General features: G+C 43.6%; 1 protein-coding gene across 3 annotated transcripts in view; it reads right to left on the reverse strand.

The window, feature by feature from the left end:
* Positions 1-4,740: 4,740 nt before the first annotated feature.
* The window catches only part of MGLL (monoglyceride lipase), a 121,778-nt gene continuing 98,577 nt past the window's right edge, over positions 4,741-27,941 (reverse strand). For all 3 annotated transcript variants that reach the window (XM_053292778.1, XM_053292779.1, XM_053292777.1), the window contains 3 exons: positions 26,162-26,251; positions 14,643-14,858; positions 4,741-11,132 (listed from right to left, as the gene is read on the reverse strand). In XM_053292778.1, coding sequence (XP_053148753.1) covers positions 11,007-11,132; positions 14,643-14,858; positions 26,162-26,251 — 432 coding nt within the window. In that variant the 3' untranslated portion in view covers positions 4,741-11,006. The remainder of the gene's footprint in view (positions 11,133-14,642; positions 14,859-26,161; positions 26,252-27,941) is intronic.

The raw sequence follows: 27,941 nt of genomic DNA on the forward strand, positions 1-27,941 counted from the left end.
TGGAATTGCTTTTTAAGGACCAGGTTTCCTTAAACTTTAAAAGCATTTACAGAGGCATTGTAGGATGTGCTTTCAAATGCAAGACATCATTTCCCTGGCAGAGCGTTCAGGTTAGCTCAGGACATGGGTGTACAGAAGATGATGCAAGTTCATTCTTCTTATTCTGCTCCTGAAAAGATGACAGCTGAAAGCAGCTATTGCTCTAGCTCCACATAGACAAAATAGTGCTTAACATGCATCTAGCTGTTCTCCACCCTCATAGCATGTTGGGGATGAGATTTGTAAAAACTCCTCAGCAAAAATTAAATTGAAGAAAGTAGAGTGGTTCCACTATTGTTCTATATAAAAGGGAGAGGAATCTACAATTACAGATATTCTGTAACAGATTGCAGACATCCAGGTGGTCTTGGTGATAACTTAACGTCTAAGAAAAACTGCCTGCAAAAAAAAGAAAAAGAGCAAAATTGCTCTATTCTGTGCCTGCATTGCTCTTATTGTTCTGAATTTTGAGCTACCATGGACAGTGTAAAAAAAATAATTAACAAGTGTATCAGATGACAAAGTAGTAACATGGCGCAATTACATACCAGGTCTGGGTGGGTCATGTTCAGGGCATAAATATGATCCACCTGGTATGTAATTGCATTGGCCATTCTTGACCAATAGGCCAAATGTGAAAGTCTTCTGCAATGCTGTGGGGTGTAAACAAATGCCAATATGACAGGGCTGGGTTTCAGCACTTTTACCATCCTAGGTGAAAGGTCCTCTTCTTCCTTACAGCAGATAGATACTGGAATTTCTGAGCTTAACGAACTCTTCTTACCTGTCCTGCCTAGCCGTGAAGTTTGTCAAGCCAAAATACACACGTTTGATAGGAAAACTAGCTCTTGCTGGGATCTTCTGATTGGATTCCTTGTCCACTAACACCACCCATTCTTATCCTTTTCTGTATGCAATCACCTAGGATTGCTGGGGCTGCCTGAGGCAACTTCTTTGTCCTAGAGCATCATTTCTGCCATCTTTATTCTGCACCTGCTCCTGAACAGCAGAAACATGTACAACAAGAGGATATTGGAAGGAAAATTTCCTTCCCTTTGCTTCACCAATGTAAGTGAGGCATGCTGGGACAAAAATCCTAGCTCTGTGTATATTCTTCTGATGAAGTCTAAAAATAAAACAGCAAGGATCATAAGGTTATTATAAATCTATGGTGCACAGTTCTGACAGCCTATCTAAAACATGATCAGGGTAAGGGTGAAATATCTTCCCTAAAAAAATTGTTTTAAAATGGATTGTTTTCAGTGTTAAAGGTTTTAAACTCTGTTTTAACAAAATTGCTGTAAGATTGTGAACAGTGGGGATGGCATGATGAATACAGAAAAGTATGTAGTAATACTAGAATCCAGGGTGATCCAACTGAATTAATCAGTAGTAGGTTCAGAACAAACAAAAGGAAATTCCACCCCCCACCCCCGCAATATCTTATTAACTTACATAATTTATCAACCCATATGTGGTGATGGCTGCTAGTTTAGATGGCTGTTAAAAAGCTTAGACAAATTTGTGGAGAGAAGGCCAATCATTGTGCATTAGCAATGATAGTTCAGAAATGAAACTTTGCATTCAGATGAAGTAGAATTCTGAGTACCAAATGCTGGGAACAAACAGCAGGGGTTGACTGCTGTCATCATCACACCCTGGATGTGGGCTTTCCAGGCCATCTGGTTGGCCACCAATGGAGATAAATATTGGACTAGATGGACCTTTGGTCTAATCTAATCTCTTTATAAATGAGCATTTTTAAATACTTGCATTTATATACCACTTTTCATCCAGAGATTCCAAGGTGCTGAGCAAGGCTCAAATAAATTAAAAACCAATATGAACAATAGCAATAAAACTAAGAAAGTGACCATAGACAAAATATTCCAGAAGCAACGCAGAATGGCAGCACAAGGCTATTCAAAAGACAGACAGCATCTCCTTTATCCCCAAGGTTCACATAAACAAGGAAGTCTTCCACAGTTTCCTAAGTGTAGAATCCAGAGAGGAAAGGGTTGTAGCACCCAAGGATTAGGCAGTGAAATATAATTAACAGCATTAAGAATTTAATGACGAAAATGACTGTATATGCAGCAAAGCAATGCAGACTGCTTTCTTGCCCCGCCCACCCCCTCTAGGACTCTACCAAGTTGTCCCTATAGCACTACTTAAAAGCTGGTCTGGATTAAGGAATGGATGTATCAAAAAACCACACTAAGCACCACATTTTTGGGTGTGTGTGTGTGTAGATATCTGTATAGTGTATTTGGTGTTCATAAGGAGGCTGGAAACATGTGCCGACATCTAAACTGCATCATTACCTATAACCTGTCTTTTACAGTGGTATATGGAAGAAGGATTTTACTTTGAGGTGGTAATTGAAGTATGGTAGGGAACTGTGGACCAAAGTTTGACAGAAGAGGCTGGGTTTGGTTTTGCTGTAACAAGCATGCGGTATTAATTAGACTCTATGATTTCAAAACATCTTGCTAGACCAGAAATGCCTGACAAGATCTGGGTCATGTTCTATAATCTCAGAGCTATTGGATAAGACATACTGAAACTGATCTATCAAATGATAAAACATCCATATTCATAATTCTGGCTTGAGTACAATGAAGCATGGTTCTTTACAAATCACAGCCTCCATCTGATTCGTCTCACTGCAGGGACAGGTATTTTGTGGGTGCATGCCAGTGTGCAGTACTGAGCGAGCTGCAGCACAAATGAAACAAGATACAGAGGGATCTATGCTGCCTTCAAAATTCACCCCTGGTCCTTTCTAAAATTAGTGCCAACTTCCCTCTATGTTGTTATACCCTCCATGCTGTTGTTTCTGCCCTTCTCCTCAGCAGCTGGTTTCTCAACATCCCTTTGAAGCCGAGCAATCAGATTTCAAGTCACAGTAAATGTCCCAGTAAATTGACTTTGGCTTCACTTCTCACCTTACATACTACCCCTTACTAAGAGTATAGAGTGACGGTTAAAATTACTAGCACTATCTGCACTTAGTGCCCCTTCTGCTATTTCACCATGCATCTTAGCTGGGCTGGCTTGATCTAACTGTGCATGCATTTTGCTGGGATTTGCTTAGGGATACTATCTCCCACCTCCATCTCACTTTTACCTTACAGTGGAACTGAATGTTGCTTTTAGCAGTTTGCAACTCTCTCTGACTTGGCTAGCTGCCTCTTAGCTCAACAATTCTGGGGAAAATCAGGATTAATTCCTGGCAGGAGCCAGGAGGCTCTACAGACAGGGCTGTTACCCCGAATCTCCTTCAGAAGAGAGTGTGTGCGTTCACACACCAGTCAAACCTACCCCAAAGTCCCTTCAAGATCCTTGGAAGCACTCCACACACATATTGGGCTTTCTCTCTCCAATTCTAGCTTATCTTGGTGCATTTTCGGGTTTTTAAAATGCTGGTTTTAAGCAACGTTTTCTGAAAATGCCAGAGCAAATACGGAGACATTGACATAGAATCATTAGCATAACAGGGATACTCTCTTTAGAAATGCAGATATAGCTTTTTAGAAATCTCTGCCCCCCATTTGCTAGAAGGAAAACACAGAGGCATTTGACCTGAACTTGCACCAAAACAAAATCCGAGAGCAGAGGGGAGGAGCTGCTTCCCTCAGTACCGCAAGTGTAATTCGAATTGGCCTTACTCAGCATTTACCACAGCATGAAGCCATGTGCAAATAACTCCCAGATGTAAAAATGTGGTGGGTGAAGAGACTTTCTTTGAACACAAGTGGTTGCCTTTCTTACTAAATATATGGAGGTGGCCTCAGTATTTAACAAGATGGTCTAAGTAGAACTAATGGACCCAGCTTTCCACTTCTTTCCATGTGGTGAATCTTGCAACACTCCACAAAGGTATAGTGGGATGTATTGCCATCTATAGCCAGTTTGGATCAGATTAAACGACTTCTAATTTGAGGGGTTGCCTTCTTGTTTTAATGAGGCAGATTCTAATGCTACCTCCATCATGATCATCTAGGACCCCCCTCCCCAAAATATGTCCCTGAGGATTGCACAGGCCCCTGGGGACATATTTCTGGGTGGCACAGAGGGCTTTCTGGGGAAGGCAAGGGTATCAGAAATTGCCTGTTTCCCCACTGCAGTTAGTTGAGGTTTTTTTTAGGCTGCTTTCTTGTTGCACTGGTGCATTCTTACTTGGTATGTCATCTATTGTTTCTATGTTGTGGGAGCACATGGAACGTTTGATAAGCTTAGAAGAAAGATGAAATTTGTGAGAAATGCCATTTTAGGATTTATCCCTTGTCCCGCATGCTTTTTCCATCCCTATGAAAACATGTTCTAAAAACTTTATCTTTGCAGAATTGCACCCTGTATTTCAAAATGGCATCTGTTTGTGAGGAAAACAAAAAGCCTATGCTGGACACAATCCAGCACCATGAACAAGAGAGAATGAAAATGCCTCTGTCCTGTTTTAAGCTTCTTATTGCATTCCCAAAGCTCCACAACATTTTGTATGTAGAGAAAACCTGAACATTCATTTTTTAGGGTCTCCTCAATTCACACTCCTTCAGTTAATGATGTGCTTTCTCTCAGATTGAGATGTACTGGTCAAATATCCAATGGGTTGAAAGCACTGTTATTTCTTGTTTACAAAGTGTGCTTTCCACATCTGCTGCTATGAATTGATTAATACAAATTCTCTCAGTCATGCTGTACTCAGAAAACATATCTTTATTATTAGCGTCAATATACATAGTATTCCCCCCACAAAAGAATCCTAAGTTGTACACATTCTCCTTGCTGTAAGTACAGGTGTTTTCAGTGTGTATGTGAGTGTGTAGTACTAAGTGAGCTGGACCACAAAGGAAAGAAGATACAGTGGCTAAGAAATTACTTGGAAAAATAAGTTATCTTAATAAGATTATGTCATCAAAGTGGCAATGTGACAGATATAAAAAGAGCAGGCTGGTTATAAAACGGTGTGCAAGACATGTTATGTGTAGGGTGGTTGTCATGCCATACCTGGTGCAGATGGTGATGATATATACATTAGTTACAGACAACTATTGCTCTGTCATAAAGGAACTATGATCTCAAAGGGAAATCCCCTGTTGGTCCCAGCACAGCAGTCTGGAATCTGAGACAGGCTCACTGTGATATTCAAAAACTGTGCATTTATCTATTTTATGTATAGCTTTGTAGATGGTTCTTGTAATGAATTTTCTTCTGCTGCCAGTATGGGTGGGCCTTAAGAAGGCAGGCCTATACAACTTGTGACCATTGTTTCCTGCAACAGGGATTCCCAGAGGTTGACTATAGTTCACATCATCTCCAGCCAAAGGTCACTGGAGCTGGAGATGAGAATTGCAGCCAACAACATCTGGGAATACCCGTTACAAGGAACACTGCTTGTGACCCACCAAGCCAAATATAGTTTACCTGCCATATTATTGTGGTCCATCAGAGGCTGGAAAAAATCTAAGTTTTGTTGCTTGTCTAGGATTGTAAAAAAGGGAAGTTGCCAAGCAGGCTGCAGGCTACAGTATATGATTGCTGGACTGCAGTCACCTTGGTGGGTTACAGGTTGTGCAGGCCTGAGGTAGGGCAGTCCCAAAGCCCTTTGGCTGTTTTAATGCTGATGACCAAGTTAGACTCTTGTAGTCTGATCTCAGCTAACCAAGCCCAAATGAGCACCACCATTTCATTTTTAACTCCATCACACTGCTGACGAGAGATGCCACAGCTCAGGCAGCTAAGGACAGAGCATCTATGATATGGCCCTCTCTTTTCGGTAGCAGACCCTCCAGTTCCTAAAGCTGTTGCTGGTGTCACTCATGGACTGATCTTCTCTAGAACACCAGAGAAGTCAAACATGACAACAGGGACAAGCTTAAACTGTGGCTTAACTGCAGCTGAAAGAGCGTGAGGATCTTGCTTTAGATCTGCCAATGGTTTTCAGCAAGTACAGCTAAACATATGAGCTTTTATGGACTTTATACTAGCTAAAAATGTAAGCCTTTGTTGTTTTTCAACATCAAAGAAGTTAGTATTAACCTTTTGGTGTAAGGTGGCCAACTCCTGTTCAGCAGGAGGCTCCTGTTCCTTTAAAAGCTCCATGGCAGCAAAAAGGCCTAATAGGTCTCTGTGGGAAGCCTTGGAGTAGGGGGCAGCTTCTGCCTGCTACAAGGCTCTTAAGAGGAACAAGACCTCCCTAACTCCCCCTCTCAAATGGATTATCCCTACAGATAAGTCTATCAAAATGATCAAACAGCAGCTCTAGTTTCCCCAGTGCTAAAGCATCTGATTTTCAAACTGCTTCCTTGCTTGCATGACCTTGCTGGGAGTTGAATATGTATATATTTCTAGTGCTCCTCTCTTCTTTATATATTGCTTCACAGCTCAGGAGTTACAGCAGACACATTCTCTAGACAAGCTTATTGAAAGGCACTGTATGTGGAACTTTCTCTGGCCATGTATATAATAGGGACCAGCAATGCAGTGCCCTTGCATGTATATAGGGGTTAGTTTCTTAAAAGCACTTGTTCATATTTTCTCTAAAGCAGGTAGCACTGACCTAGATTTCTCTCACTGTAGCTAAACTCCCAATTGACTTGCATAGGTGAAGAATTTAGCTAGTGCTTACATCTTTGGAATAATCTCCACTATGATTGCCTTTCTAATATATTACACCGCACCGCAACCCACCCCACATGCTTCCATTTCTATGCCATCCATTGCTGTGCATGCAGCACATCAGATGATGCTTTTAAGGCCTTAAAAACAACACAAGGGTCTTCACCTTTGCTAGTCAACACCCTCGAAATATGCTTATTTCCTCAGCACATGGACCGAGCAAAGAATCCTATTAGTAGGTGAGGGGGCAGTACTGTATCTCATTCATTGGACTTCTCTAGCTGACCTACCTCCTGCCATCCATACACAACAACAGGCCTCCCACAGTTCAATTTCCAGTTTAATAATCTACAGACCTCAGTTATAGCTGCCCTGCTACTACTGCTCCAGCTTTTAGGACCATTCTGCTGTGCTGTTGCAATGACTTATAAAATCTGCAACTGGGAGCTAATCCAGGCCTTGTCATAAGGTACTGGAAGTATCCCATAATGCCCAAACCAAGTCTGTAAAGTGTTTTTGTCTGGATAATCTACACAAGTTGCAAAAGTCTGTTCAAATCAGGCAACTGTTACTCCTACAGTGCTTCTCTTTCTGAGGTCTTGTAATGTGTTAAGCTCTGCCACTCACACCCTTATTAGAGAACAGATCAGAGCTAATTAGTTAGATTCGGGGATGTTTGTTGTTGATTGGGGGAAGGTTCTCTTTCGCAGCTCCCAAAAGAACAGGCTTTGGGGGCGGGAACTGAAACTTGTAATCTGGGTGGGTTTGATTTACAGACCACTGGTCTAGCTCAAAACCTCAGCTGTAGGAATACTGTCTTGTTTTACCTAAATATAAAGTTGGAAGATGAGGTGAAAGACATCTGGCTCCTGCAAGACACCTGACCTGTATGAGTCATACCCATATGCCTATGGCAGGAGGTTGTTTTCATTTTCTAGTACAACATGCATGTTGCTAGCATGACATACAAAGTCATGATTAGAATCTTGATAGGCAGATTGGGGTATGCTTGCACAGTCTCAATAAGATGCAAGTTTAAAAAATGATGAAGCTCTTGGCAAAATACGGTCATCCCTCACCTAGCGTAGTTTTCCCAACTGCAGTTTTGAGTATCCGCTACTGGGATTTTGCTACCAGTTTTGCCAAACGCGACTCAAGTATCCACAATTCTCATGTGATTTTGTTTGCGAGAAGTGTGATTTTTGCTGGCAAGAGGCGGGAAAGAGAGGAGAGGGAAGTGGAGGTGAGAGAGTCATTGGAGAGAAGTGGAGGAAAGAGACAGAGAGAGATGGAGGAGAGAAGAGAAGTGGAGGTGAGAGAGAAGTGTGTGCTTGTGTATGTGTGTGCACGCACGCGAGAGACAGAGTGTACACACGTACAGTACAGTATCTGTACTTTGCACAGTGCAGCATGTGTTGGGGGGAATTGGGGAGAGCAGGGTGCTGTGTTTTTACTGCTGTATTTCTTTGCATGTGCTGTGGGGTGGAACTAATAAAGTACATTTGAGTTACTTGGGGGGTGGGTGTTAAATTTTTTTCCAGAGGTTAAATCTGCTCATTCCTCTTGCTGACTCCTGGTGATATTTAGGGATTTAAAAAAAAACATTTTTAGCCATTTTTAACCATTTCCCCTTGATTTTGAGGTGCTTTCATGATCACGGTTCCTGTAACCCCATTTCCCATTGATTCCTATTGCTTGCTAACTGAAAATTTGACAACCGCAGGGTTTTGCGAGAACATAACCCTCGCAGCTGGCAAGGGATGACTGTACAAGTGAAAGGTCTGACAATCTGTTTATTGGGGTTACGGACTAGCCTTGCTAGTGTGTCTAAGATCATTTGCTGAGCTCTGCCATTTGGTCCTAAGTCAGAATCTGAGCGACAAGGTTGCAGACTATCTCCTAGCAGCGAAATGGATTCATCAGTGGACCTTTGAACAAAGTGCTTTCTGCTTCCCATAAAAGGGAAGGGAATCTATTCTTTTTATCTATTAGGCACATAAATATGGGGTGTGTCTGAGCAAGGAGGCCAGTAAAAATAATTATTATGAATGGTCACTCTATTCAGGAATCCACTAGACCATCTCTCTCTTCAGAGTTCACATTTGATCCTTATTGGCTGCCTAGTAATAAAGGCTGCTTCAAATATTGGAAATTTCCTGCACACATACAAAAATGTATGAGAACTGCACGTAGATCTTCACACATGCTGATTTCACATACCAGTTTCACACATGCTATTTTCTGGGAAGCCAGAGCTAATAGCAGCTTCTTCTTCGTAAAATAGATGGAAGGGCTTTCTGTATGGGAAATCCCCATTTTCTGAAGCAGCCTAAAGTCACAGTGGTACATATTCTCACACATGATATGCATGGACCAAGCAGGGCCAACAACTTACTCTTGTAGCAGAATCACATGAGGGCTCTCAGTGAAAAGTTGGAATAAGGGTATAAGTAGAAACAGATTTCCCCTTCCACTCAACACAGGAGAGTGGGTCAACAGTGCTTTGTGGCTTGTTCTACAGCTAATGAGGGGGAAAGAATCAATGTTTCTGGCTGATCAATGGTGAAAGGCACTGTATAACACCTGGGGGTGGAGGGCCTTTCAATTAACATGGCAGGTTTGGGCTGCCTGGAAGCACTGTTTGACAGCTGCATAGCAAATACTCAACTAGCCCTGGGCAGCTCCTTCAGGATTTCCTGGTGCAGTGACCTGGCTTGCTCAAGCAGCTACTCCTAGTGAAGACTGATAGCCCACTGAAGAAATTCCACTCAATTGCCCTGCTGCCTGCAAACCACCCCCACGCCCTGCCGGCACGAGTAAACACCAAATCCAGATTCCTATAAGCATATCTCAATATCTCCCACCCCACCTTTCATACACCTGCTGGCTCTCCCTGTCACAACCCACAGCACTACACATTTTCTCCCCAGGTACATACCGCAACCCTCTGGCCTGCATCTCCCACTTTTGCTCTACTAGTCAAGGCTATAAGGCCCCATATGCAACACTCAGAGAACCCACGGCCTTCCTACCCCAGCTCTTTGTCTGTGGCCGAATACCCCTCTTGCTACTTTGGTTTGTCTCTCTCTCTCACTCCCCAAATTTCCTTCCAAACTTGAGCGGAACAAAGGAATAGGAGAAAAATGCTAGCCATTAGCAGAAAAGTGGCTTCTGTCCTGTCCTTTCTCATGAAGAGGGGTTTAAATGGCAAGGTTAAGGACAAGCAACCCTTGGCTATTCCCTGTTTTCAAATGGCAATTGCTTTCACACACCTGAAATCCACCAAACTAAGCCCTCAGTTTAAAACATGGCAAAAGTTAAAATTTGTGCTGTCTGGAAGTACTCTAAGGAGCCAGCAGGTGAAGGACAGCAGCCCCTCTATTAAGTTCTTACTCTGCTTCCTTCCACCTCCAGACATCTGAGCAACTTATATAAACATTATATATTATATTTAATATTTCTCTTTTAAATATAACTTTTGACTTTACATCTTAAATTACCAGTAACACAACTAACAAGAAAAGTGCCCCTACATGTTATTTACAGAGTACAGTTCTTGCACAGAAGAAAAATTTGGTTTTTGGAAGCAGCAGCATCTTTAGTGTGCTTAGATTTCGATACACTATTCTACATTAATTCCTCTGCTCTGTAGACTCAGTTCTGGGGCTGGTTATGAAACAGCTCTAAACGATGTCATTTCAGAGTCCAAAGCTGTTCATGGTGGCCTAATGGGCTCTGGCTTGTTCACGACCCCTAAGGCTGAGAGACCATTTGGCCTGACCTCATCCAGAAGCTTTCAAGTTTTCCCTTCATGTGGAAAAACTCCACCACCAGCCCAGCTTCCCTTCTAACTCCATCTTCATTTAGCAATAACTTTCCTTTGGGCCTATTAGCAGGCGGGAGGAATTATAATCTGGCAAGAGTAAAAACGGAATGACATGGAAGATGCCAAACTTCTAAATATTCCAAAGATTATTGCAATATAAAAGTTACCTAAGCACCTCAGGAACTCCTTTGAAAACAAAAGGTAGGGGTAGAGAGTGCTGTGGATTTTGAAAGGGATTTGAGGAAGTCCCTTTACGCAGCACATACAGCTAGGAAATCTGCACCGATATCTCTCCCAGCTCCTTCCTCTAAGAGGACAACTTTTTTTTAAATGGCTGAATGGTTCCCTCCCCACCCCCCATCCCGTGCCATAAGAATGTTTCTTTAAAAACAACGTGTTTTAGGAGTCCCTTTAACAGAACTTTCCTCCTCCAAAGGTAGGTTAAAGGGGGAAAAAAACTTTCTCTTTCCAGAATATCCTAACAATCATTTAAGAAGGTCTCAAAGTGGCTTTTCTTTTCTTAAGAGCAACAGGCTCCTTCAGCTGCTGAAAGTTTTTGACCAATCCATGACTGTATTTCCTTAAGAACAGACATAGTCACCTCAGGAAGCTCTTTATGGAGAGCATGATAGGCCTCCTCATACACCTGCAACCAGAAAGAAAAGGAAAATTAAAAGACCAGAGCTTTAATTGATTAATGATCTATTTATATCTTTTAAATAGACAAAGAAGGCACCTACAATTAATCAGACTACACTCTTTAAAAAAAATGTTGTAAAAACATTCTTAATATAAGTGTTTATGAAAACTGCAGATGGCAGGGACCAGCTTAGAGGAGGTGACTCCCCTTCCCTCTCACTCAAATGTTTCCTCTGAGTTGGTGTGTACTACTACATGAGAGGGAAGGGGAGTCACCTCCTCTAAGATACAAAGGAAGAATGCCACTCCCCACCCCTGCGCCCGCGCGGTGAGGCAGGGGAAGCAGGATTGTGCCTCCGGCCGCTGAAGCAGGCACAGCGGCCACCATCTTGGCCCCCTCCACATGGCCAGGGCCGGCCAGCCAGGAGAGGGGGGTGGGGAGGAACTTGCCCAGCAGCCACCATTTTACTCAGTCCCTCAGCAGCGGGGCACCCACCCACCCTCCCAGTTCTCAGTGAGGGATAGCCGGTTGCTGAGGGGGCCAAGTAGGAATTTTCTGGGTCACGCCAGATTGGCTTGGGGTGCAAGCTTTTTTTGCCTACTTCTCACTGAGGCTTAGGAGTTGGGTTGTAGGCAGGCATCGTAAAACAACTGGTCACTTGGCAGGAGAGTGCGGGAGTTGGGTAGGTAGATTCAGTATCAGTGTTTGGCCGGAGGGCCAGTTGCGGGGGTGGTGGTCAAGGAACAGCCCTTCAGGGTTTTGGTGGCCCAGAGGGCTGGGAATGGCCCCCACTCGGGGGGGGGGGTGCGACTCACCGGTTCAGAGCTTTGGTGGCTTGGGTTTGGGGTGGGTCGGGCCACTCCCCCGTCAGCAGGGGAAGCCTCGCAGTGAGAGGAAGTCAGGACACAGAGCCTGACCGAATCAGGACCTGGCCCTTCGCCCTGGTGTAGGATGGCCTTCACTAGGAGGGGCCACCACACAGGAGGAGTACCCGCACTCTGATTAGTTAGGGACCTCGTTGCAAGTTTGTTATCGCTGCACAATAATAAAGTAGCCCTTAACTCCAACTAAGCGTGTCCTATCTTCATTGGGGCCTGGGGGTGCAATGCATTTTTCAAAACATTTGTTTTAGTCATATGCAAATTTATCCAGATTTACTTTATTAACCAATTAGAACCAAATTGCATAATCTGACAGCATACAGCTATATTAATGATTTTTGATTAACAAGGAAAACAAAACAACATAAAACAAAAAATACAACCGCAGGGAAGTGTCTTGCTAATCCCTGCAAGGCAATTTTTACCCAACATTAGTGACCAGAAGACTGGCAATTTACATGTCTGTGATAGGCTGCATTTCTAATACAAAATCTGAACCTCTAGCAGTAATACATGCCGTTACATCTGAGTATTAAACCTTATCCCTGGTCTTAACTGACTCTGTGCAATTTCCAAGTGAATATCGTTAACACAAGATGACCCTACCCTCTTGCAACCTTGGCCATCATTCTGCTTAAATATAACTGCATTTGTGAAATTAGCACATTAACATGTTTTAATAAGTCAAATTTCCCCTAATGACCCAATGCACTCTGCTCAACATTGGAGACCCTGCTTCGTATGCTTCGGCCCCCTGAATTGTGGTGAGTGCTGGGAGCAGGGCCTTCTCAGTTGTGGTGTCAGTATTGTAGAATGGGTTTCCCAGGGAGCCCACCAGGCTCCAGTGCTGGTTTGTCAAATGTCTAATCATTTGACAATGATTAGACATTAGGAGAGTTGGTCTTGTGCTAGCAAGCATGACTTGTCCCCATAGCTAAGCAGGGTCTGCCCTGGTTGCATCTGAATGGGAGACTTGGTGTCTGAGCACTGCAAGATATTCCCCTCAGGGGATGAAGCTGCCCTGGGAAGAGCAGAAGGTTTCAAGTTCCCTGCCTGGCTTCTCCAGGATAGGGCTGAGAGAGATTCCTGCCTGCAAGCTTGGAGAAGCTGCTGCCAGTCTGTGAAGACAATACTGAGCTAGATCGACCAATGATCTGACTCAGTATATGGCAGTTTCCTATGTTCCTAATCACTTTTGGGCCTACCAGATTTTGAATGTAGTTTGAGCCCTTGGGGAGATTATTTTTTTGTTTCTGCTGCTCTGCTTTTTGTTTGTTTGTTTAATCTGTAATTGAATGCTACTTTTATTTTTTATGTTTTGCTTTTACTTCAATTTCTCACCATGTTTTTGTCTTCTTGTAAACTGTGTTGGTTTTATTCCTATAGAAGGCAGCATACCCTTTTAAAATAAATATATAAAAACATTGCCCATTTTTCCTCTTCCTTTTCTTCCATGTGTTTTTGTTTCCAGATCTTCCTCCAGCCCCCCCCCCCACCACAATGATTTCTTCAATATCTACCTTTCTCCCCATTTTGACTTGCACATTGTCTATGCTGTGTGTAGAATGGGCCTCTTGCCATTAACCTATATGTATTATGTTGCTTCGTCCCCATTCAATCATTATTTTAAATTAATCTTCTCTCAAGTCCGCAGAATAAACTTTGATATTTATTATTTCCCTTTGTTTTTCATTACTAATTCCAACCACATTATCTTCCAGTCTGAATACCTAAACCTCACTTCCAGATCTCTGATATACACTTATCTTCTCTGTACAATACCATGTTGCCACACTTTCTCTGTTCCTAGGTAAAAATAGGCCAACTTTGTAATTTTCAACTTAATCAGTTCCATTAAAACTGGTTTTCAGTGACAGGTGCTCAAAAAGTTCACCTCTTTATGCATACTGCATTTCACTCCATCATCTATGCACAGCTCTTTGGTAAAAGACTTTCTGATGTGGAGAAAAATTGTGCACATTTTCTTTCTCCACCAGTTCATCCTGTACCAAATCCTGTATATTCAAGGATGGACTAAGTTCAAAATCCAGTGAAGCACAGGGAATATTTAATCATGTTTGGGACTTTTAAACACAGTGGAAGATGCCCTGGCAATGCCCTGTGCAACTTACTCCACTGGTGCATGAAGTTATTATTTCCATGTTTTTGTTTGGTTCCTGCAGCTGTGTGTGAGATTAACTCACAGGTTAATAGTTAATCTACTGTTCATTCTTGAAATGAGCAGAAATGGCATGGCATTTGGTTAGTTTGGGCTTTGGAAAATCCTCTATGCATCTTGACAGAGGGAATGAGTGTAGAGGTGGGTCCTGACTCCAGCAACCAAGGCTGTTGCAGTTTTAGCTTATAATCTGGACACACCTCCCTGGAAGTAAGTTCCATGGACATCAATGGGATTTACAAGAGAGGCTGAAGACTCTACTGGGTCTAAAACCCAGATTTTACCCTATATGGGCCAGCAGAAGTTACAGAGCTATACAGGCAGGACTCTAACTCAGAGTGACATTTTGCTTTGCAATGTTTTCACAAATGCTTGAAGGGAATCTGACTGAGTCATTGAGCAATTCACAACTCTATCAACAACAACCCCCTGACCCTGCAAAAAACCCAAGATGACCTTGAGCGTTTTATCCTGACTCGGTGCAGTATCCATCAGCAAATAAGAGCCTCTGATGTCGCAGAGTTTGTCAGGTGAGCCATGGAGCACCAGGATGGGGAGAGTCAGTCTGGGGAGGCAGCGCTCTATTTTGGCAATGGCATTCAACAGTTGGATGACAAAGGAGACTTTCATGCCGCCATGGTGAACCAGTGGATCTGAAGAGTATGAGTCAACCTGTTGGGATAGCATATCATTTCAGAAACATTTTACACTGCAAATGCCAGCTCCTAATGAGTCCCTGATGTATAGTTTGCTTTAAAGATAGGACATTCTATTAGACATGAAGGCTGTTCTAATGCACATGTGCTTAGGGCCTTGCAAAGTTCCCAGTTTTGACAGCAGCCACACTGCTTCAGCAACTTCTGACATGGGCCTCAATAGCCTTGGGGAATCCTGCAAGTGCTGGAAGCCCAGTTTGGGCACAGGTCTGTTGTTGGGGCAGATACACGAAGTGATATGATTATATGATTATTTATTATTTATTAAGTTCATACACCACCCTTCCAAGATGGCTCTGGGCGGTTTACAAGAAGAAGATAAAAACAATTACACCAAGTTAACAGTTAAAATCAAAACTATAAAAACAGAATAAAACCAATTCAAACAGCTAAAAAAACCCTGGAAAACCTCATTGACATAAGGACCTTCTATGGGAAAACTTTAGAGACACGAAAGCCTCTCTTTCACAGTAGCCAGGCACCTTTCAACTGATTTCTTTATGTGCATTTAACTGTACAAAACCTTGCCTCTCCCCGCCTCCTCCACTCTCCAGAGGGGAAACTTTGATTTAGAAAGAAGTGACTTCCTGCAAATGTGCTCACAGGGGTATACAACAAAAACCAACTTTGGCTAATGGAACAACCAAAGCAAGTGCCTGCAATTCTGTCAGTTCTCTCTTGTAGCAGCTGGGTGCACTGTGACATTTTCACCCAGGCCCATTTGACTTTTCTTCTCCAATTTAAACAAAAGCACTGGGCTCCTCTGGCTACTTAGCAACTGGCTGCAGACAAACTGCAGGTTGTTTGTATGGTGCTGTGTTACACAGCACCATACAAAGGCAATAAAGCATCGAGCTGCTTCTCCTACTAAAAGGCAACAGATGAAGAACTCTTGGGGGAAGAAAAATCACAAAGTAGTGGGTGGCTGGATTGACAGACGTTCTCTTCCCGCAGAGTAAAATAATGTAGACAAATTCATATGACGTGCACCCTTTGCCACCCCCATACAAAGCCACAAATGGCAGGAGATGGACAAGTGGATTTTCTCTCTCTTTGTTTTCTCTTCCCAATCCTGTTTTATACTGATACAAAAACCCCACAGAAATGCAAGGAGGATTACAAGCATGTATCAAAGCAACCTCAAACCAACCATTATCAGGAAATTAATGGTGGGGACATGTAATGCAATTGTACAGCAAGGAAAAGAAAGGGGAAAACTAGGTAGCTATTTTCAGTCTCTGGATTCTTATTAAAGTAAAAACCTTTAAATGGTCAAGAAGGTAGCTCACATCAGAGGATGTAGAGGAAAGTTTTTGGAGCCTTTTTGTGAGGGAGATGTAAGAAAAACCAGTAAGACCTTAAAAAGTCCCGTCTTTCCTGTCCACCTGCATTTCTGCATTCATTTCTTAACACTCTCTTTTTGCCTCCCTTTGCCTTATGTCAATGAACACAGCTCAGAGTTCTCTTTATAGCTTCATATGCATGTTGGGTTTGCCTTCCTGTCGCCCTCGGTTACCTGTCAGGGCAGAATAATTCTTAAGATATTCTCTCCACAAACAACAAATTCCAGCACTGAGGATAATTGCCACTCCAATATTATCTACACAATATTCAGGGGCAGAAGAAATGAAAGCCTGGTTTACCCATAAAGGTATATGATGGCATTATTGATATTTGTGTTCTATTTTCTTTCCCTCTCCTTTCTGTATTGCATTGCCCTTGCCTAACACTGGATTTGCCTTTTTCACTGCAGTAGCACATTCAGCCGATATTTGCAGAGAGGTTTCCATTATGTCCCCCAAATGTCTTTGCTGGTAATCCAGAGACATGTTAGACCCCATAAGAGTACATGTGAAGTTAGGGTAACTGAAGTTCCTGGCTTACATGATGTGCAGTGCTTCAGAGAAGCAACTCTGCACGCTAGGGCTGCTCAGTTTCCATTGCAGCCCGTGGGCTAACTGCAGTAGTGCTGCTTGCACAAATGCTGCTTCTGAACAGCCCCAAGATTAATCCTTGCCAACGGTATGAAGACAACATGAAATGTTTATTTTGTGGTATGTTCCAAGTGAATATGGTGGCTATTGGGGAACATTAAGAATTAGAAAAAAATAATTCCAACAATTGGAGGTTCTTCTGAGATTTTGATCAGCTGTCATTTATTTTGTCTGGAAGGTGAATTACAATGCAGTTTAGAGTTCTAGGATATCAAAATTAGTGAGTGTGGTTTTTGCTGCTCTCCTGAGCTTATTTCCTTTGTATATGGGGAGGGATTTGAGGAAAAGAAAGGAAGGAGAGTGTATATTCCGAACAGTGCAACGTATATTGAAGGATCAAGGTAACATTGTCTATTGAAGGACTAATATACAAAATATCTATCTATCTATCTATCTATCTATCTATCTATCTATCTATCTATCTATCTAATTCTCTAAGATGTACCCGTGGCTAATCCTGTGTGTGGCAGCTCTTGTGAGAGTTCTGGCAAGAGAGAGTTGATGGAAGGGCAGCTGCTGCTGAGAAGGGTGGGAGGTTGAGGAGGAGGCAAAGAAAGAAAGAAGAGAAATAGAGAAATGGCATCTGTTCTGCTGAGTCTCCTCGTGAGGAGGATGGTGGAGCTGGGGCATAGGAGTGCACTGAGAGCCATCTGTGTAGGCTGGACGGGAAGCCACGGCTCAGCTGTTCTCATCACGAGGAGACCTGGTGGCGACGGATGCCATTGCTTAATGTCTGAGGGGAGACTGGGTAAGGGGAGATGACTGGCTGAGGGGAGACTGGGTGGACTGGCTGAGGGGAGACTGGCTGAGGGGGTGAGTGAGCAATAAAGCCCTAGAGTGCAGATGTTCTGTGCCAGATAAGCTTGTGTGTGTGTGTGTGTGTATGGCATAATCATTGCTAATCCCGTGTGTGGCAGCTCTCACAAGAATGAGCAGAAGTTCCTGATTGGGCAGTGGGGATTCCATATGCAGATAGGCAGTCAGGGAGGAGGAGCCTGTGAGAGCAGAAGAACCATGGTGATTGGGCAGTGGGGATTCCATATGCAGATACTACTACTACTACTACTACTACTACTACTACTACATTTATATACTGCTCGTCAACCAAAGTTCTCAAAGCGGTTTACATAGAAAAATAAATAATATATAAAGAAGATTGTCCCTTGTCCCCAAAGGGTTCACAAGCTAAAAAGAAACATATGGCACATACCAGCAAAAGCCACTGGAGGGATGCTGTGCTGGGGTTGGATAGGGCCAGTTGCTCTCCCCCTGCTAAATATAAAAGAATCACCACTTTGAAAGATGCCTCTTTGTTAGTTAGCAGGGGTAGAGGAGGAGGTTGTGAGAGCAGAAGCACCGTGGTGATTGGGCTGTGGGGATTCCATATGTAGATAGGGAGGAGAAGCCTGTGGCACCGTGGTGATTGGGCAGTGGGGATTCCATATGCAGATAAGGAGGAGGAGCCTGTGATGGTTAAGGTCATTTGGAATGCAACTGTTACTGGTCGGAAGATGTTCTTGATTGTAGAGGAGAGGAATCTATATATATAGAAGGAAAGTGGGCAGGGGTCTGCGAAGAGAGGAGTAATGAGTTATGAGGGAGGAAAGAGCCCCTTCAGGAGAAAGAAGCTGCCACTGTGAGAATTAGATGAGGAAACAAGATCTGTTAACTCAGGAAGGGAGAGAGAGAGAGAGAAAGAAAGAAAATGAAGGGAAGGGAAGGGAAGAAAGACAGGGGGAAGAGTGAGTAGAGGAGAGAGAGAGAGCGAGAGAGAGAGAAAGAAAGAAGGGAGGGGAAGAGAGAAAGAAAGAAGCGCAAGGGACAGACCCGAGCCTGTCAGTGGCCTGAGGGGAACGAACAGCCATGGTGGCAGCAAGGAAGGGTCCAGTCAACCACTGCTGCTGTTTGGAGCTACTGAGGCCATTGGCGGAAGGAGGCAGGCAGGCAAGGCACGGTCCCAGTCCTGTCAGTAACTTGAAGGGAACGAACGGACATGGCAGTGGCAGCAGCGAGGAAGGGCCTGGTCAACCACTGCTGCTGATGTTCCTGTGGGGAGGAGCAGGAGTGGGGCTTGGAGGAGGAGGTCTCTGGGGATAGGGGGCTGCAGCTTGGCCAACAGGCACCAGCACCGCTGCAGCTGTGACCAAGAGGGGTGAGGGGGATGGAGTAAAGGGATGGAGGAGTGACCAAGAATGGTGAGTGGGATGGAAACAACCGGATAGTGGAGGAAGAGCAGGAGTGTGGTTCAGGCGAGGTGGAGAGATCTCTGAGGTGATGGGGGCTGTGGAAGGGGGTGAGAGGAGCAATCAAGTACTAGCACGCAGATGCTCTGCGCGGGTTAAGCTAGTTTCAAATAATCATGGACAGGGCTGCCCAGTCCACTCTGTGATCCATGGTAAATGAAAAATATCCTTTTAGGGTATTATCGAAGGATAGGTGGCTCACATACCACTGAATGAGCCACCTGTCTAAGCGACAGGTGTGCTTGCTGCTTCTGCAGCACTTTAAAGTCTCGTTGACATGGGCTGGCAATACTGTTGTCAGGGTAGAGGCAGGAGTGTGAGGATGCTCTCTCCTCCAGGAGCCTCCCCCCCTCTTCACAAGAATTAGCTAGTGGGATGCATGTTACGATTAAGGGCCATTAATGAGTGTGCAAATAGAGCAGGACTGGGGCCACAGGCTCTCCAAAGCAGGCAAGACCCCAAAAGTACAGCCTTTGCACAATGCAGCCTTAGTAAGGGTCACACACAGCAGATGATGAACATATCCAAGGGCCTTGCTCTTCTTTGAAACTACACTCATAATGGGAGATACATTTGGAGTTGTGCATCAGATTTTACAAGCAAGAAAAAAATTAAACAAAATGTCTCAAATCCACAATTTACATTTCAGTTCTTGCTTAACAAAATGAAACTGCTATGAACACAAACAAGTCAAGAAATTCTTGGAGGACAGCCCAACGATATTTATAGAGACTAGAAACTGGTCTGGCAGATGAATATATTCAACATGTAAATAATGGCTGTTCCCAGCACAGTCTGCACTTGTATTCTGCAGGTTTTAAGTGTAGGTGATACTAAGGAGCTGTGGATCTATTTCTGTCAAATAGCTAGACTTTTCATGGGTCACATTTCAGAAGAAACCTGATGTCAGCAGATGAGACAATGGTTTATGTACTCTTGGATTGGTGGGGCACTACGAAGTATGTACGCCAATATTTTTTAGTTGTAAGGCATTTCCAACATATGATGGAAAAGGTTGACATATTGTAGGAAAAATCCTACTTTTGGGTAGTTCAGGGGAGTGCACAGAGATACAAAACAAAGATGTCTCTGGTGTGCATCATCTCTGCTAGAGGAACTATGGACAGTCTCCCTTCTCCATCCCAGGCATATTCTAGTTCCACCAACAGCCCAACTTAACTGCATGATTAAGAGCTGTGATTAAGTGACAAATTCTTTTAAGAAAAACAGCTATGAGGGTCCCAATCCAGATTGGGTTCAAGGGGAAGGGATTAACCATTTTCTCCTGCCCTGTTTTCCTGCTAAAAACTGCTATTTGCCCCCAAAGTGACTATTTGCAGCAAACCACTGCACGGAGAGGCAATTTTAAGCAGGAAAATGGTATAGGGGAAGGAGAAAGGGTAAACTCCTCTTCTCCATGGTCCCAGTCTGGATCAGACCCTTTTGAGATTCCTTTTTGTTAAAGAAAAGAAATTGTCAATCTTAAGCACACAATAAACATAATGTGCAGTTCCGCCCCGTTAGCCTTCAAACTGATCTCCGAGAACATATCTGCTAGAAGAAATTTGCTACATTAACACTGCCTCATGAAGATTGCTGTATGTTAACATTTGAGCTGTGTGAGCACTTATAAGAAGCCACCTTTCATAGAGTTATTCTGCTGGCCCATTAAGCTCAATGCTGTATCTTCTTCTAAACTACCACTGGTTCTCCAGGGTCTCAGATAGGGATCTTTCCCAGCCAGACTCAATATCTGGAAACTTTTCACATTGGAGCTTTTGAAGCCCTTTCATTCTCATCTCCTCTGGAATGGAAAGGTGTATTCACATAACAGCTAGATTTACCCCGAAGTCCCTGCGAGTTATCAGGGAACAGTTCACACACAATTCGGGGTTTTCATTGCACGTTAAAGTGTAGCCCTATTGATATCTGAGGTAAAAAACAACACTAATTGCAGAGTTTTGAGGGGACAACTTTGAGTTCACAGTAAAACCTCCCTGTAAACTCGCGGTAAAAACTGCTGTGCATACAAGTCCCAGGAGATCTTTCAAAGACTGAAGCTGGGATATTCTATATGGTGACCATGTGCTCTACTACTAAGCCCCATACACCCCTCCCCCCCTGAAAACTTGTTGTGTTGTCCCCTCTATTAAATACAACAGGTTAGGTGTGTTAAATATTTAATTTTACTCGACTAGTGAAATTCCTGTTTGTACTTTGTTGCTGGACATTCACTTAGCATTTCTAACATAAGAACTTCATCAATACATATTAATCATTATGATGTAGTCTACTTAGCCAGTCATCAACTTAGGGAAAAAAACAAAAAATCCCACACACACATACAGTGTAGCTGAGAGAAATGCAGGCTGATAGGAATGTATGTACTCTATGATTGCTTCATTCTCCAGCTTTTTAAAAACCTCAGGGTGCCATTTCCTGTCAATTCAGTTGATCTTAACAATAAACTACAACTCTCTCTTGCAATCCTTTGCTAGTCTGGGCTGTTTTATTCACTTTTCTCCCCCACCCCACTCCTGTGTACTTTTTTAGTAGCTACTGTAGTGTGCTGAAGCCACGGCCAGTACCTTTGGTGCTACTAGTGACTGCAAATGCAGGACTGTAGCTTGTACTCCTGAGGATATCTGCAGCAAGGAGATGCTTTTCTACAGAGCAACTGATTTTGCACAGGCTTTGGCCATGCTGGAAAAATACAGGGCCTACTTGGGTTTACTACTACGCGGGAGTGCTCAGAGGGGCCAGAAGTGGGCTCCAGACCGGCCTGCACAGTCAGTTGGAAGAGAGGCTTGGAGGGAGAAGGAGTCTCAATTGCTACTTCTGCCATCCACGGGATGACTGCTGCTCCTGCTATGATTCCTGCTTCTGCGGCCTCCTCCGCTGCGATTTTAAAAGGAAAAACGCACCATTGGCTTCCTCTGAAATCCCTGCTGTTGTGGCCATCTCTCTCATCATCTGCGGTGACTTTAGATGGTAAAATGCTCCGCCTCCGACCTAATCCCTGCTGCTGCAGCTGCCCCTCGCCTCCCCTCCTTTCTGCCTCCTTTCCCTTCGCTCTCCTTCAGCCTAAGCCCTTTACTTGTAAAGGGGAATCCTTGCCAGATTCCCTTTTCAAGTACGGCTGTCGCCAACCCCTGACCCATGGACACGCCGAGTCTCTTGTTCTTCTTCTTTGCATATGCCAAGGGTCAGGTGCCCATTCCCTGACAGTAGACACACGAAATCGTAAATGCTGAAACCGTGGATAATGAGGTTTGCCTGTAGCTGCTATTGTCATTACAGTCTACCTGCACTGATGGTAAGAACATAAGAACAGCCCTGCTGGATCAGGCCCAAGGCATCCTTTTCAGGCCCAAGCATCCTGTTTCACACAGTAGCCCACCAGATGCCGCTGGAAGCCTACAGGCAGGAGTTGAGGGCATGCCCTCCCTCCTGCTGTTACTCCCCTGCAACTGGAACTCAGAGGCATCCTGCCTTTGAGACTAGAGATGGCCTTTATAACAGAAGCTTTTCAATGCCCTTGACCTACCAGAATAAGGATTTCTAGTAATACTGAATATTTCTGGGGCTTTTTTCTCTAGACTTTTGGATTCTTTTTAGATTACTTAGGATTCCATTCGCCCATCAATTTAATGAACAACATAATTAAAGGAACCTATATTCACTGCATAAATCATTCATTACTTTGTATGGAACCTTTTTTTTTTTTTTTTTTTGCTGTTCAGAGAGAAGTTGGGATGAAAAAGATCCTTGACCTTCTAAAAAACCTCTCAGTTTAATTTTTGTGACAAGTATTTTTACTGCAGAACACAACGAGTGTTTTCCTGTGTGGAAACGTTGCTTCTCCTCTCTCTGTCCGGCTGGTTTCCTGGGAGGCTCAAAATTCTATATGGATGCCTAGATTTGGATTCTGAGTGGCTAGTTAATTACATATATTTTACTTCTTATATAGAATATTACTACTTTTGTATCTTTCTTATGATTGGTTTTTTTTTTTCTTGGATGGAAAAGATCTTGTTTGTAAACTTGTATTTTTGTCGAAATCTCAGAGATATAACATTTCTGTTTTTTACTTATATTAATAATAAAAGCATTTTAGAAATCTTAAAAAAGAGAGAGAGACTGGAGGTGGCCTATAGCCCTCCAACTAGTAGCCATTGATAGACCTCTCCTCCATAAAGTTATCCAAACCCCTCTTAAAGCCATCTAGGTTGTTGGCTGTCACCACATCTAATGGCAGAGAATTCCACAAGTTGATTTCCTTGCAATCAATTTCATGGGGTGACCCCTGGTTTCTAGTGTTATGTGAGAGGGAGAAGAATGGTTCTCTATCCACTTTCTCCACACTGTGCATGATTTTATAGACCTCTATCATGTCTCCCCGCAGTCATCTTTTTTCTAAACTAAATAGCCCCAGATGTTGTAGCCTTGCCTCATAAGGAAGGTGCTCTAGATCCCAGATCATCTTGGTTGCCCTCTTCTGCGCCTTTTCCAGTTCTACAATTTCCTTCTTTAGATGTGGTGACCAGGCCTGAAAGGAAGTATGGTACTAGGGATGTGCTACCGCCCTCTGGATCAAACCTCACCCTCCCGTCTTCACTTGATTGACACTTACAGAGCAAATGGCCAACAAACAGCACTGATATTAAACCTTGCATATAGTGAACACTCACATTGTTTTTGAATATTATTATTCAGGCCTTGTATTGTCACCCATAGAGTTTCTATTGAGGACTCAGGTCCTCCTAGGTTTTCTAGCTGGTTAGATTCTATCACTTCTTTAACATACTGTGCTACTCCACTTCCAATTTGCCCCTTCATGTCCTTTGTATAGGGTATCCAGGGATAACAGTGTCTCACCAGTTCTCACTGTTCCACTATGTTTCCGTTATGCCCACTATATCTATTTTTCATTAGCAACTCAGCACTCCAGCTTGCCCATCTTGGATCAGAGGCATCTGGCATTGGCATATAAACACTTATATGCTGAATTTCTTACCTAGTGTGTGCTATCTTTATTTTGGCCATTTGATCTCTTTGGCCATCTAGCACAGCCTTCTGTCTGCTCTTTATCTAGTATTACTCTGTCCCCTTCTGTTTTATCTGAAACATTTACACCCTTGCAACTTAAGGGGTGGTATTTGCCAAACCTGATACTGCCTAGCTCCTGTCAGCTGTCCCCGAGGTGTCATTTTAAAAGCTTCTCTGCGATCTTTTTTATTTTAAATGCCAGTAATCTGGTTCCATCTTGGTTCAAGTGGAGCCTGTCCCTTTTGTACAGGCTCATCTTGACCCAAAATGTATCCGTGTCTAAAAAAATCTAAACCCCACTTCCCGGCACCACCGTCTCATCCATGCACTGAGACCTCTCAGCTCTACCTGTCTTGCTGGCCCTGTGTGTAGAACAGGTAAAATTTCCAAGAATGCTACCTTGGGGGTTCTGTACTTCAATATGCTACCTAACAGCCTAAATTTGGCTTCCAGGACCTTCTGGCTGCATTTCCCAACATTGTTGGTGCAGAGGTGCACCACAACAGCTGACACCCGCCCCCCAACACTGCCTAACAGTCTATCTAGACTCCGGGTGAAGTCCACAACTTCCGCGCCGGCCAGACAGGCAAGTCACCATGTGGTCTACACATGGGTCACAGACCCATCTCTCTAAACCCCTAATAATCAAATTGCCCACTACTAGGAGTGCCCCCCTCCCCAGAGGAGTATTCCCTGTGTGAGTGGATATGGGCTCATCATTAGCAGAAGAGAGCTTCTAAGGGAGCATTTCTCTCTTCCTCAGAATGATGTCCTTCCCCAAGGCCTTTATTCTCCTTGACAGCAGAGAAGCCATCAGCCTGGAAGTGGGATGCCTCTACCATGTCCCTAAAGGTCTTGTGAACTTACCTCTCTGCCTCCCTGAGCGTCTCCAGATCAGCCACCTTGGCTTCAAGGGAACAATCTAGTTCCCTGCAAGCCAGGAGCTCCTTGCAATGAGCACACATCCATGACTTCTGCCCATTGAGCAGGAATAGTAACCCCCGCCCCGCCCCGCCCCGCCAAGCAATTTTGAGCCGGTGGAGGCCACTGCCGACTGGCACCGGTCCACAGACGTGTGGTTGAGAAACACCATTTTAGAGTATTAGAGATTGTTTATTTGAATGTCAGGTCTTAACTGAAGTTGTCAGCTATACAGTTCAAACTTTATTTCCCGATAATATGAAAAAGGAAGCAGTAATTACCTTCTCTTCCCACTGGTCTCCTTGTGATCAAGTGGCCTCCTTTCAAGCTCCCCTGCACACTTCCCTGCTAAACTCCACACAAAACTCCAATGGTCTTCAGAGGCAAGACTCAAACTGGGGGAATCCTGATTGGCAGTTCAGGTTCTTTGCTACTATACTACACCAGCTCTCACCTATCTAGAGTGCATATGGAACTAGATAAAACATAGAGTATTTCACAGGCCGCTAGGGTCAGTTGTGCTTCAGAGCAGGTTTGATGTATATCTGATTTGTGGAGTTCCTTGAGTACAGACAGTTCCTCAGCTATATTGATTAAATAGATTCTTTCAGACCCATCATCTGTAATTTATTTTCCCTAGTTCACAATATTGTGCAAAGCATCTGGAGATGCAGTCACTTCAGGCCAGATCAGGGGTGGGCAAACTTGGCCCTCTGGCTGTTGTTGAACAACAGCTCCTACCTTGGTCAGACACAATAAATTGTGACTGGGGATGATGGTAATTGTAGTTTCAATAAACTGAGGCTGGGAATGATGGGAGTTGTAGTTCAGCAACTGGAGGGCCAAGTCTGCCCACCCCGGGCTAGATAAATTCTCCTTTTGTGTCTGTAGGCAGGCATGTTCCATTTTCTCTAATAGCATTTTATACATTTGCACCAAGAGATAACTTGACACTACTGGTTCAGTCCAACTGATGAGGTAACAACACAAGGACAGCACTGGGGAAACAGCACAAACACTGCAATGATTTGCAGGAGCAATAAAATTCTCACCTCTTTCTTATTCCGGGAAACAACATTTGGGTCGATAGATCCCAGGGACAGGTTTGGCAGGACAAAGTTAAGCACTTTAGCTGCAAAAACCTAAGGGAGATGAATGTAGTTATTTGGATGGTAAAGAAGAGAATTATAGCAACTAGATGGCAAAAACTGTTTGAGGTCCTTTGTTGCTGTGCCACAGTACCATCACTTTACTGGAGCTCAGAATCTGGCCCTAAATGTCAAACAGGTCTACTCCAAATATAGCACACACAAAAAAGACAGACAAGGTCCCTACAACCATTTTACAAGGCAAGCACAATGCAACTGTGCTCCCTTTTCCAACTTTAGGACCCCCGTATTTCTTCTTGACACCAAAATAACAAGGGAGACAGAGTCCTTGATGAAGAAACTGATCCTGAGCCAGCTTTTCATGCCTTGGTGCAGCCCAATTTTGTTTGCTGCTGCCCTTCCCATCACCATTTCCTTCTTCTTTCAGGCTACTACAGCACAAGTTGTGTGATTTAGAGTAGTTGCCTAAGCTGCAACTCTTACTGACAAGTACATTCTCCAGGGAGACACAAACAATCAGGAACAAATGTGCATGCATTGATTAAGGAAATCTATTGCCCTCCTGCCCTCTGGGAGTTAAAAGGCAAAAGCACTGAGTTGCCGGAGCATGAAGATGCTGGCCAGAGAAAGAGGAATGTCTTTTTTCTCCCATTAACAGCATTTCACAATCAAGCCCAATACTTAAAACTCTCCTCTCATATTTTGAAAATTACCTTCTAATTAAGTGATCATCGCTTGAAAATGACGATAGCCAAAAAAACCAAAGAGCCAAATAATCAAATGACAAAAGCCTTTGTCATTTAGCCAATTTAAATGCCACAATCTATCCAGAAATATTACCTGCAAAATGAACTGGGTGCCCTGGTTTGAAGCCATTACATGTATTCAGCCCCATAACATTATCTAATTCTCTTGCATCAAAGATGCTATGGACTAGAAAATTATACTGCATTAAAGGAAAGATAAAAGGATAAAATCAAAGCATCCACAAATTTTAGAAACATTTACAGGCAATGTGAGTCATATTCTCACTGTCAACTGAGCACTCTTTGGCACCAAATCCTCATGAGTTTCATTCAGCTCCACTGAGACCAAGAGGCAGACACTGGTGATAAATGTGCATTCAGGAATGTCTGTGTGGTCCCCTAACTAGAAGTCATTTGACACAGTTGATGTTTTCACTGGTATCAAGGCACATGTGTGCTCTCTCTGGATTTGCTTTTGCATATTACTTTGCAGACAAAAAGCCCTTTCTCACGATTACGGTGGGCGGTGGGGAAGGATGCTAAAACTTCCCTTCGCTGCAGATGATCCATTAGTCCCTGCTGGGCACACAATGGTCACCAGCGGCATTCCTCGGCAGCATGGAGGGTCAAGTGTATGGTGCATTTTGGAGATCCCTGCACGGCTGCCGGCGGTTATTACGAGCGGCCAAGACCAGGCTTGGCTTCCTTAGCCCGGTCTTGGCTGCGTGTGAGAACAGCCTCAAAGTGTTTGTCTGCTCTACTTGGTCTAAGCTCAGATCTTAGTGCTGGCTTGAGGTGATGAGATCTCAATACGGCCTTACTGAGTTCCTGAGGAACAGAAGTCAGTGACACAACAGGATTTTCATTACAAAGTCTCTTTATAACATGTAATCAAATACAAATTTGGGGGAGAAGCGGACTCTTAACAAGCTTTGAGTGTTGCAAAGTGGATTCTACCACGTTGGTAGACCCAGCTC

This window comes from Hemicordylus capensis, chromosome 2 (genome assembly GCF_027244095.1).
Source record: "Hemicordylus capensis ecotype Gifberg chromosome 2, rHemCap1.1.pri, whole genome shotgun sequence".
In the NCBI taxonomy this organism is placed as follows: domain Eukaryota; kingdom Metazoa; phylum Chordata; class Lepidosauria; order Squamata; family Cordylidae; genus Hemicordylus; species Hemicordylus capensis.